We start from the raw sequence: 12,627 nt of genomic DNA on the forward strand, positions 1-12,627 counted from the left end.
GCAGCCTGCAGGTCAACATTCACGAATCAAACGCTACTTATTTCACGTCGGCGTTTCACCTCAGCGGACAGAGTTAATCCACAACCGAACAGCATGAGCAGATCCACAGGTAAGACATAATTTATTTCATTAAGTATTTTATTAATATGAGGTGGGAAAATTTTTTTTTTAAATTTCTTGCAGTGTTTGTTTTGATCACCATGGCTGCGGCGTCAGCATTTAAGTAGCAGTGTTAAAGAGTCAGACTTAATTTAAAACAGAGGAGGGAAAACAGCTTTTTGATGAGCTTGATGATTTTTTTACATTTATTTTTCACTGTCTGCATTTTAAAACTTTTTTTTTTTTTTTTGCTTTTTTCTATCCAAATGACAGTGATGTTGTGTAGTTTAGTTTGTTTTTGTGTTCTTAGTTTTTCTTTTTCTTTTTTTACTCCTTTGTGCAGAATGGATTCCTGCTTTATGGTTGGACGTCTTTAATGAGCTGCTGTATGATGACAATCAGCTTGATTATGAAGACCAGTGGACTCTCAACTTTAGCTACAGCCAGACAGACACAGTCACCAAGGACGAGAGGAAGAGAGGCTGGAAGGTTTATGCCCACTGTGCCCGTGGAAAGTATGTTCCCTGAATACTGTCAAAATTTCTTGTGTTAATTTCCTTCAAATAGAGCCTATGTGAGGTAACAGTCACTGACAATATTAATACATATGCTGCAAAGGAGACATAGATACAAACATTTCCTTGCTATGGTTACACAGTCTCCACCCATTCCTGTCCACATGAGCAAACAGCTGATCTGATGACATGTCTGCGTGACAGCTGTCTCACAAAGCTGTCTACTCAAATGGAGAGAAACTTGTTCTGCCACCTGGTTAAATAAGTAACCTGAGCAAGTTTCTTCTTCTAACCTAAAATCAGAAAGAAAGTTGGACCCACAAGTTGCCAGACTGCCCACTAAAGCCTTGTGTGTCTCTAAGTCTGTTTTCCACTCAAAGGAAGAACAACAGTCATTTAATTAATGAAGAACAAGGGGGGAAAGAAGCAGTTCATTTTCTAGAAACAGAACTGAGGATTGCACAAAAAGTCTTATCATTTCTTATTCCTTGTGGTTTATCTCTACGTGGCACCCATACTGGCCCCATCCACCCTCCCCTATAAAGTCATCTGGCTGGAAAGTCATACGATTTAGAAGAGCAATATGATAAAGCAGCTGCGATATGGGAAAAGTGAACGCCTGCACTGACATAGCAAGGTTAGCGATAACTACAAGGCTGAAAATAACTCTGTGCTCTGTATCTAATCACTTCTCCACAGATTTCAGTGTGCGTCCTGCAGAAAGACCTGGCCCTCAGCACGAGTGGTGGTGTTGTTCCGATACCGGCTTCAGAGGGGCCGCGGGACGGTGATCATGCGGCCCTTCGGTCAGGCCTGTCGTCGGTGCCAAGATGGTTATGAGCTGGGTGGATTTTCCGAGAATGAGGTGGAACATGCTCTGCTGAGGGTGTTTGCCAAAATCAGGAAGAACTGCTACGGCGAGGATGATGATGACGACGATGTGTCATCCACAGAGTCCACCGTAGTGCGGACCAGACCCCACGAGGACAGCCTGTGTGAGGCATGCTGTATGGGCATTTGCTGTCAGGATGACAGCTAGAAGTGTGTGCATGCGTGTTTGTTTGTGTGTGTGTGTGTCTATCAAAGTGTGAGTGCCATGACAGCCTCCTTTTCCAGTTTGCACATGAAATTTTCTTCAGCAATTTGAAGTTTAAAGGCTTTTTATTGTTATGAAGGTTCTTGGTCCGGTAAAAAACAACAACAAAAAAACAGGACCAATCACCAGATATGATAAATTTTCTATATTTTTTATTGTATTGTATTCGTACTAATTAAGTAATAAAATTTTGTGAAATTGTGATCAAGTTGGGTTTCTCTGATCTATTTTTTATTTTTCTTGAATTGATCTTTTACTGTAATAGACATGAGAATAAATGGGATTTATGGGATGGGATTTTATAGAAGCTGAAATTAATTTAGATCATCCTTCAAAAGAACCGCCCAAAAAAGTTCCTGCAGATGTTTCAAGATGTCTGACGAGAGGAAAGATTTGGTTCAGGAAGGATTTATTTGCACATATTTAGAGTAACCTGAGTCAAATATGGAAAAATCCAGCACTGTCATTGTGATAATATTTTATGATAATATAATATTTTTGTAACTCACATTAACTCACATTATAAATCATAACAGGTATAATTTTCTGAAATTATTATTATATTTTCTGCAGGCCTTGATTTTTTTATGGGAACGTGATAATAAACTTCAACTACACATTAAAATATAAAACACCACAGGAAGCTCGAGTCCACAATAATGTTAAAACCGGAACTACTAAACTGACATACGTGTTCACGAATACTGGTTCGATGACTTCAGGCTTCCTATTCTGAGCACCTCGCATTGTTTTCATTTATTTCAATTTTCTATTGTTGTTACCGTGTAAAGTCAAAAAGGGAGAGCAGCGAAAAATATTTAACAGCGAAAGTTTAGAGCATATTTTCACTTTCAAAGAATAATTTACAAACATTTCAATTATTTTCATTCATTATTTTTTTGCACAAATATTATGTAACCACAGAACACAGAGGCACAAGTATAAAATGCATCCAAAGCATGATTAATACAGACATAATACTAAATATATATTATTTCCCCTTAATTTACTAGAAATTAATAGACAACTGTAAAAAAATAAATAAAAAAACCCTCTAAAACTGGGTAAAAACAATTAGAAAAGTTTGATAAGCTTTCTTCTTCATCCAAACATTCAGGAATGAGCCAAAGATTATAATTATCACAGAGCTTATCAGGACAGACATGCAGCAGTTTTGCTGAAGGTGACTGTGCTCCGGGGTGTTTTTACAAAATACACAGGAGAAAATTCCCCACGGGTGTGAAATGCTTTCAGATAAGAATGCCACAGGAGGAAAGTCACAGGAGAATCAAGAACACATGAGAAAACTCAACTTCATATTTAAGCAGTTGTTTATGTCAGGTAATGAGTAACACTTCAGGACACTCTCCTGGCTCCTGCAGGAGCTCATTTATTTCCCATATCTACATCTTTTGACCTGGCACAGGTTTTGCACTGGATGCACTTCCTGATATGAGCAGCAGTGACAGTGCACTATCATTTGATTCAGTTTATCCTATCTGTCCAGAAGTTGATTCTGTTCATCTGGACGTAGCGTTTTCAGTGGGAGAAACGTTTCGTCACTCATCCAAGTGACTTCCTCAGTCTCAGCTGACTGCAGGTTTCCCAACCTTATAAACAGTACATTTGCACAATGACTGAAACCAGCCCACTGAAGGAACAAAGGGCTGTGAGGTCAGTTCCTTCATCATAATTATGCAATTTTTCATGACCATTGATTAACAACCACTGATCAACCTGCAGTCAGCTGAGACTTCCGGGTTGCAGGGGCAGCAGCCCGAGCAGAGAAGCCCAGAATAGGAACATGAAATATCCTGAGTTTCAGTATCTGTTAGTTTATTGAAATAAATGAATACGTAAATAAATGAGTAATATTAATAATAAAAACTTGCCTGGTGAGGTATTTGTTGAGACTATGGCTGTCTACAGGACTAAGAGTCGCTGCTTGTTTTTATTGTTGTACCTGTACAGATGTTCTTGCCTCTGACATATGTCCTCCGTGCATGAAAGATAAAAACTAAAACTGAAACTGAAACATTTGCAAACAATAAAAACTAAACTGAAAAGAGCAAACACTCTGGATATGAACTGAAACTACACTGAATCGAGAGGAAAAAGTCCAAGTAAATGATGCAATAGCGGAGACTGCATGGAAAATGAAAGCGATGTTAAGTTTTGTTTTCCAAACACACACCTGAGAAGAACAAACAAAAACTGCTACCACCAGGAGGATGACGATGCAGATAGTGGGAGGTCATCATCAGAGCCTGAAGCGAGGACCAAACCCCACGAGAACCAGGCATGCCGCATGGGCATTTGCTGTGTGGATGATGAAAATGATGACTAATGTGTGTGTGTGTGTGTGTAGGTGTGTGTGTGTGTGTGTGTGTGTGTGTGTGTGTGTGTGTGTGTGCTAAAAGTGCTCAGAGAAACTCTTTTCTTGTTTACTGGTTCCTGGGATATTCTATCTGTTTTGCACATGAAGTTAACAGTTTTAAGACTACAATCCACATTCATGGTGCAGTATATGATCATATCACTTTTGTGTGCGTTCATTGTATTTTGTGGCTATTACTAAAGTCTGATCAAGTCTTGTTTATGGTGTTTGGTTTTTTATGGATTTGTTTTGTGTGGCAGACGTGCTAGAAATTGCTGTACTTCGCATTCATCTATAGATCAGATCTTTTTTCCACCCCATTTATTTGATAGTCATACCAGATACAAGTAAAAACATGAAACCAGAAATGTGTGTGTGTGTGTGTGTGTGTGTGTGTGCGTGTTGAGATTTGTATTTTATGTGATTCTATTACTTTTGTGGTTTTCTTTGTATTTTGTGGCTGCTAATAAAGTCTTAAGTCTGATCAAGTCTTCTTTTATGGCTTTTATTACTTTCCGGATTTGTTTTGTGAGACAGAAATTACTGCACTTTTACATGAATAATCTCAGTTTATCGCACTTATCTACATTTTAGATGAAGTTCAAATGTGGTTAACGTTGAAACTACACATGATTTATAAGTGATTAGTACACATTATTAGACATGAAAAGCAAAAGGGGTTCTTGACTGTTCTTGACTAAAGCACAAAGGTGACCGACTGACTTTTGCCCGTGATGTTAGGCGGCGATCATACACTGATACCCTTTTAGCCAATTCAGTTTTCACCCACAGCCGCCAAAAATCTACAAAATAATTAAACGTGCCTTGTAGCCAGTTAAATAAGAGCACACTGTGTTGCAACCGGCTTGTTTAGGTCGGACATGGCTGCATGGAAAATGAAAGCGATGTTAAGTTTCGTTTTCCAAACGCACAGCTGCTCTCAGGATATAAACAGAGACCCTCCAGCTGCAGAGCCACCTTCACCACTCGAACAACATCAGCGACTCATCGCATCAGCTGGAAGCTCTTCAGTTAACAGACAAACGATCAACATGGACACAGGTAACATGGTTTAGTTTAGAATTTGCACCTGTGCTGGTTGCTTGGATCTTTGGTGTACTGTAAAACAGACCGCTTTGCTTTGTGACAGCATCAGCTTAACTTATCGTCTTCTCTTGTCCAGAATGGACCGCTTCTTTATGGTTGGACACATTTAACGAACTGCTGAATGAGGACAATGAGCTGGACTATGGAGACCGGTGGACTCTCAATTTCAACTACAATCAGACAGACAGAGTCACCGAGGAGGAGAGGAGGAGAGGCTGGAAGGTCTCCACATATTGCGCCCGTGGAAAGTATGTGCCGCATGTCCTGCATTTATAAACTTTCAAATATGCAGGTCATATGAATACATGAGTGTTTATTCGCTTTATGTGGCGCTCACAGTATTATTTCAACCAGAGTCGTAGATATTCAAGTGGAAAGAGCAAGTTATAGATGCAAGTACGTAAAATATATTTGGACCTAACACAGTCTAATCGTTTCTCCACAGTTTTGAGTGTGCATCCTGCACAAGAACCTGGGCTTCAGCGCGGGTAGTGTTGGTGTTCCGGTACCGGCTGCTGAGGGGCCAGGGGACGGTGATCATGCGTCCTTTTGGTCAGGCCTGTCTTCGCTGCAGAGGCAACAAATTCAATCTCCCCGGTTTCGCGGAAAAAGAGGTGGAACAAGCCCTCCTCAGGCAGTTTTACAAAATTCGGAAAAACTGCTACCATGAGGAGGATGATGATGAAGATAGTGGGAGATCATCATCAGAGTCTGAAGCGAAGACCAAACCCCACGAGAAGAACCTGTGCCAGGCATGCCGCATGGGCATTTGCTGTGTGGATGATGAAGATGATGATTAATATGTGTGTGTGTGTGTGTGTGTGTGTGTGTGTGTGTGTGTGTGTGTGTGTGTGTGTGTGTGTGTGTGCGTGTGTGTGTGTGCGTGTGCGTGCGTGCGTGCGTGGGTGTGTTGGGTGTTCTTTTGGGATTTTTTAATGCATTTTGCACACAAACCTTTCCTTCATATTTTAAAGTTACCAGTCTTTATATGATACACATTAATTGTACAGTATGTGATTCTATTACTTTTGTGTGGTTTTCATTGTATTTGTGGCTACTAATAAAGTCTTAAGTCTGATCAAGTCTTCTTTTATGGATTTTATTACTTTCTGGATTTGTTTTGTGAGGCAGAAATTACTGCACTTTTACATGACGCACTCATCTACACTTTAGATGAAGTTCAAATGTGGTTAACGTTGAAACTACACATGATTTATAAGTGATTACTAGTACACATGATTAGACATGAAAAGAACACACCCACCAAAATTAATCTTTAAAATAATGAAATGTGCCTTGTAGCCAGTTTAATAACAGCATGCTCTGTTGTAACCCGTTTGTTTAGGTCGGCCATGACTGCATGGAAAATTTAAAAAACATGGCTACATCGACAGGTAACTTTTTAAATGTATTTTTTTTATTTTGCAGCAGTGAAACATTTCTTTTGATTAGGTGTGCATCACTTGCACATCACAGCACACCATTTCTTCTGCTTTTACACAACATTAAATAACACTGATCTCTGTAAAAGTGTATGATTCACTGAGATCATCAGCCTAACTTATTTCCCTCTCCTGTCCAGAATGGACTCCTTCTTTGTGGTATGACACCTTCAATGAACTGCTGGATGATGACAGTGAGCTGGACTATGGAGACCGGTGGACTCTTAAGGTTAACTACAACAAGACAGATGAAATCACTTATGAGGAGAGGAGGAAAGGCTGGAAGATCTCCACTCACCAAGCAAACGGAAAGTATGTTAACTTATAAACAATAAAAACTTAAACATATGTAAAGTAATAGTTACTGAAAATGTGAAACAACAGCAAGACAACATAAAAATATAAAAAATATATAAATTCATAGCAACAGCATAGCAAAACCAGAAGAAAAAAAGGAGGCAACATGTTTCAGACTGTGGGTGTAGTTGTAGTTTTCCATCTCCACCTTCTCTCTGATCACATGAGTGTGCAGGTTCTCTGACAAATGACCGTGTGACTGGGAGGAGGTTGTACACAGAATCAAAACAATGTCATTCTGTGATTAAAAAACTGGTTCTGCTGCTACATGTAATTTCTTTATGGTGACTCAGAGAACCACACAATACTGTTTGAGCCACAGACTCATAGGGAGGCTCAGTTACTACATGTGGAAAAAGCAAGCTATAAATGTAAGTACATAAAAATAAATGTGTACCTCACAGCATGTAATCATTTCTCCACAGATTTCAGTGTGTATCCTGCAAAAAGACCTGGGATTCAGCGCAGGTGAGGTTGGTGTTCCGGTACCGGCTGCTGGGGGGCCAAGGGACAGTGATTATGCGTCCTTTTGGTCAGGCCTGTGTTCGCTGTAGAGGTGACAAGTTCAATCTCCCCGGTTTTGACAAGAAAGAGGTGGAACAAGCCCTCCTCAGGCAGTTTTACAAAATTCGGAAAAACTGCTACCACGAAGAGGATGAGGAGAAGGCTGAAGACAATGGAAGACCATCATCAGAGTCTGAAGCAAAGACCAAACCCCACAAGAACCACCTGTGCCAGGCATGCCATGTGGGCCATTGCTGTCTGGATGACAAGGATGATAACTAGAGTGTGTGTGTGTGTGTGTGTGTGTGTGTGTGTGTGTGTGTGTGTGTGTGTGTGTGTGTGTGTGTGTGTGTGTGTGTGTGTGTGCTAAAAGTGCTCAGAGAAACTCTTTTCTTGTTTACTGGTTCCTGGGATATTCTATCTGTTTTGCACATGAAGTTAACAGTTTTAAGACTACAATCCACATTCATGGTGCAGTATATGATCATATCACTTTTGTGTGCGTTCATTGTATTTTGTGGCTATTACTAAAGTCTGATCAAGTCTTGTTTATGGTGTTTGGTTTTTTATGGATTTGTTTTGTGTGGCAGACGTGCTAGAAATTGCTGTACTTCGCATTCATCTATAGATCAGATCTTTTTTCCACCCCATTTATTTGATAGTCATACCAGATACAAGTAAAAACATGAAACCAGAAATGCTGGTATTATACTAAAACGTACATGCCATAGAAGTAACAATGGTCAGTTTTAGCTGTCAGGGAAGCTTATGAATGCTCCCAAATTCTAACAGCATAGCAAACCAAGGTGCAGCTGGAGTCATACTAAACTGCAGGCTATAGAGTCAGTCTTGGAAATTCTCTCAGATAAAGTAACTGCATGCAAAGTACCTCTAAAACGTGTGCAACAGTGTACCTACACGTTTAAACAAGGAGTAACTGCATCAGACAGTATTTGATCTAGTTTTTTTCTGCTTTACATGAATGTAACATGGTGTTGGTTTGAGGCCTGTCACATCTGAATGCTTTATAAGAATAAAGGGAAGCTACAGTTTATCTTGATCATCTTGTGTGACACTTGTTTATTTCCTGTTGCTTTTAAAAAGACTGTTAATACTTTTATTTCTCGCTACTAAACATCTTTGGGTTTCAGCAGGGATGCATGCAGTTCAGCGCATAATCGGGTTCTTTTACGACTCCTAGGTGTTGACTATTGTAAAAAAGAAAAAGAAAAAAAAAGAAAAAAAGAGAAATTAAATAAAACAAAAAACACAAGCTGTTCCTTCTCATCGCTGGTAGCTGTGGGTAAATATATTCTGATATAATATCGATACAACACTGATATCGAATCGATAAGGTGATAGGATTGATACTTTAGTTTGTTTCCCTTCTTTAGTTTCAGTACATTGCTCCCATTCATCAGAGGAGACCCCTCTCCTCTCGTGCAGGCGCACTCTACTCCCTACTGTTGTTGTTGCCCTGCGGTCACTCAGCGGCACTGAGCAGAGCAATAGTGACGCGTTGAGCTGGTTTACAGCTGTAGATTAAAACACTGCAAACAATAATGGGTGTTGGAAGGAAATTCTCTACCGTGGCAAAAACACCAACTTATATAAAGATATGAAAGAGCACGAAAAAGAGACTTTTCACCCGGAACAAGCAGCAAAAATAAATGCAGAGAGGAGGAAGGAAATCCCCCAGACATGGCCCAGACTCTCGGCACAGAGACAGAGCCCACTGTCACAGCCCTTTCATAGACTCAAGAAATAACCTGTAGCTCATATAGTATGAAAGTCAAAGTTGTGATTTAGAGATCATTAAAATGTGTTCAGAATTTGGAAAACCGCTGATGATTCATCTCATAGATCACGATCACACTGCTCTCCCTAACATAAGCCTTTATAAGTTTGGTATCTGCAATACTGGCCGTGTATTTAGTTGGTATGAGTTCAGTACCAAGATGTGCACTGTCGCACACTAGCACCACAAGTCGCTAGACTGAACGTGAATTGTAAGTTTCGTTTTCCACACGTCACGCATAAATAAACAGAGGCTGTCTGCAGAGCAGCATTCACAAGTCAAACTCTGTCTCATGTCAACGTTTCATTTCGTCTCCCAGAAGGTCTCCAAATATCAGACCTTATGTATCAGACCATCAAGATATACAGGTAACACACCAGCCTACTATTTGTTTCTTTTAAACGCGTATATGGCTGATTGATTTGTAATTAATGCATTGCATATTTGTTTTGATCAAGTACTTAAAGCGTTTAAAAGCGTTTCCTGTGTTCTTGTAATGACAAATAAAAGAGTGTTTTGCCTATAGCATAAGCCTAACGTCCTTCCCTCTCCTCTTTGTCCAGCTTGGGCTCCTTCCTTGTGGACACACATCTTTGAGGAGCTCTTCTGTGGGGATAATGCGCTGGACTATGGAGAGCCATGGTCGCTCACCTTCAGCTACAAACAGACAGACAAATTATCCAAGAAGGAAAATAAGAGAGGTTGGAAAGTCTTCTCCCACTGCGCTTATGGAAAGTATGTTTAATTTAATAAAATCATATTTACCTTACACTGTATGTAATAATAATAATAGTAGAAACTATGCTGGAAAGAAAAAGGCATCAATCATTTTTCAGGTAGTGGGTATAAATAGAAAGATTGTCTTGTGCTTTTTCCGTCTCCACCTTATTCATGTTCACGGGAGCAGGTGGGTCACCTGTCGAGGTTATTGTGTGACAGGGAGCAGCAGTGGACGGTATTAAAACAATGCTATTCTGTGGGAAAAACAGGTTCTGCAATTTAGTTACAGCAGTAATTGAACAGTTATCTTGCTTTATTATGACTCTGACGATTCGATTCCAGCGAATCATTATAAAGCTTTCCGCTGACATGGCAATCTGAAACTGAAAAACATCAGTTCAAAGCATTGATGGGACACAGGCAGAGTTACTAACCTGAAAAATCACCATTGACCAGAGTCTATAGTCATAATTTCTCCCACAGTTTTCAGTGTGCATCCTGCAGGAGGATCTGGCCTTCGGTGCGTGTGGTGCTTTTGTTCCGTTATCGGCTGAGAGGCGGTAAGGGGGCGGTGACCATGCGGCCTTTTGGACAAGCCTGCCGGCGATGCCAAGACGATAATTTTCATCTCCCCGGTTTTTACAAGGAAGAGGCGAAAGAGGCTCTGCTCAGATTGTTTTCTGAAATCCGGAAGAACTGCTATGGAGAGGAGGATGAGAATGAAGAAGGTGACTCAGGCGCTACAAGACGGAGGTCCAAACCCCACGAAAAAACCCTGTGTGAGGCCTGTTGTTTTGGCTTGTGCTGTCAGGATGATCAGAATGATAAGTGATAAGTAGTGTGTGTGTGTGTGTGTGTGTGTGTGTGTGTGTGTGTGTGTGTGTGTGTGTGTGTGTGTGTGTGTGTGTGTGCAACAGCAAGGTGTAAAGAGAGTAGCAGTCTGGTTGTTTGCTGTTTCCTTGAGATCTTTCTTTTCTAGTTTACACACAAAAGTTTCCTTAATGAGCTGGTTTATTCATCATTATCTAAGTTATTGATAATAATAAGGAATATGAAAACCTTCATTAGTAATAATAAGATTTCATCACTGTTGTGTGTTTATTTTGGGCTTTGTGCAACCTGAAGGTGTGTCCTGATTATTTTCTTGGTTTGTTTGGTGTGATGTCTTGAGGCATAATCCAAAAATTGTAGTTACTGTACTTTTACTTGAATTGGTTTATCAGGAGGGAGGAGGCTGGGGCAAACCCAGGACACGCTGGAGAGAATATATCTCTCGGCTGGCCTGGGAACGCCTTGGTGTTCCCCCGGATAAGCTGGAGGAGGTGGTTGGGGAGAGGGAGGTCTGGGCGTCTTTGCTTTGGCTGCTGCTGCCACCCAGCCCAGGATAAGCGAAAGAAGATGTATGGATGGATGGATGGGTGGATGGATGGATGGATGGGTGGTTTATCGGTATTGCGTCATCATTCCACTCATCTGATGCTTTTTTTTCTCACCACATGTATTTGTTACGTTTAGCAGACAAAGGTTTCACATGAAAAACGTGAAACATGTGATGCTGATATATTAAAACAGGAGTTTTAACGATGCCGTGATACCGTTTCACTGCTCATGGGTCAGAATGACTCAGACACTTACAAGCAGATTTCTGATTGGCCCCAAATTCTCACAACATAACAAACTAATTACAGAGGTGTGCAAACTATATGTCTGCATGTGTACCTACATTGCATGCTCAAAAACACAGAGTGGTTACATCAAACAGTACTTTGATCTAGTTTTTTTCTTGTTAGTTGCACTTTGTGTTACAATCTATGCATATAATTCTATATTGTATCACACTGAAGTTATGATGTTTATGGAGAGGTTTTATTAAACAAGCAAATAAATACGTTTCGCCTGGTTCATTTCCCAAATTGCAACTGTGGTTATCACATCCCACCAAAATCTGTGGGGGAATCTTTGATATTCATTTTGTAACTAAATAGATAAATGTGCACAAGCTGTAAAGGCTGAAGGTTTGACTGTGTGATCATATATCTCAGTATCAAAACTGAAGTTGAAATTTCATTTTATGCTCTTATATTAAACTCTTTATACACTTGTGCATTTCCTGTTCCTTTTTGAGGTGTTACTAGGGATAGATGCACTTCTCTTTTTCAGCCACATGGTTTTCTCACATGTGATGACTTGTAAAGTTGAGCCAATCAAAATGTGGTGCATTGTCTCAGGGTGCAGGGTAAGGGGACAAAGATATAAAAATGCTTTCCAGGCCTATGATCATTTATGTTCATATATATCACACTGGTAATTTAACAAACTCACACAAGGAATTAACCCCAAAGTGTTTGTGGCAAATAACATAACAGTTCAGTTGTTTTTACTAGTACAGCGCACTGGTGGGTGATTTTGTGGGGTGGTCTGGAAGTAATCATCTGCTTCTGAAAGAGGATGGCTATATTCCCTGTTTCTGTCCTGGGACAAGATGTTGACTTGATGGAGCAGTCCAATACCTAGGCATCCACATCTACAGGTTGAACTGGAAGGCCAAATGCAGAGGCTGTATCCAAAACTCACGTTCAACAAAATGATGGCGCTTGGCTATCACTCAGTTG

The 12,627-nt window shown here is 40.2% G+C and overlaps 4 protein-coding genes across 4 annotated transcripts; all 4 read left to right on the forward strand.

Annotated features, from left to right (window-relative positions):
* On the forward strand, positions 1-1,914 carry LOC102794121 (receptor-transporting protein 3-like). Its single transcript, XM_006787817.3, has 3 exons — positions 1-109; positions 443-614; positions 1,314-1,914. Exons 1-3 carry the CDS (start codon positions 94-96, stop codon positions 1,651-1,653), a joined length of 528 nt encoding a protein of 175 aa, XP_006787880.1. The 5' UTR covers positions 1-93; the 3' UTR covers positions 1,654-1,914.
* A 3,165-nt stretch (positions 1,915-5,079) lies between these two features.
* Positions 5,080-6,272, forward strand: LOC102793834 (receptor-transporting protein 4-like). Its single transcript, XM_006787816.3, has 3 exons — positions 5,080-5,149; positions 5,271-5,442; positions 5,640-6,272. Exons 1-3 carry the CDS (start codon positions 5,140-5,142, stop codon positions 5,992-5,994), a joined length of 537 nt encoding a protein of 178 aa, XP_006787879.2. The 5' UTR covers positions 5,080-5,139; the 3' UTR covers positions 5,995-6,272.
* A 300-nt stretch (positions 6,273-6,572) lies between these two features.
* Positions 6,573-7,854, forward strand: LOC102793549 (receptor-transporting protein 3-like). Its single transcript, XM_035906599.2, has 3 exons — positions 6,573-6,588; positions 6,777-6,948; positions 7,419-7,854. Exons 1-3 carry the CDS (start codon positions 6,573-6,575, stop codon positions 7,777-7,779), a joined length of 549 nt encoding a protein of 182 aa, XP_035762492.2. The 3' UTR covers positions 7,780-7,854.
* Positions 7,855-9,586: 1,732 nt separating this feature from the next.
* On the forward strand, positions 9,587-10,877 carry LOC148096742 (receptor-transporting protein 3-like). The gene is made up of 3 exons (XM_087835075.1): positions 9,587-9,663; positions 9,859-10,030; positions 10,499-10,877. Exons 1-3 carry the CDS (start codon positions 9,588-9,590, stop codon positions 10,845-10,847), a joined length of 597 nt encoding a protein of 198 aa, XP_087691201.1. The 5' UTR covers position 9,587; the 3' UTR covers positions 10,848-10,877.
* Positions 10,878-12,627: the final 1,750 nt, after the last annotated feature.

The sequence above is a fragment of the Neolamprologus brichardi genome, chromosome 22 (assembly GCF_056152115.1).
Source record: "Neolamprologus brichardi isolate AB-2024 chromosome 22, ASM5615211v1, whole genome shotgun sequence".
Lineage (NCBI taxonomy): Eukaryota > Metazoa > Chordata > Actinopteri > Cichliformes > Cichlidae > Neolamprologus > Neolamprologus brichardi.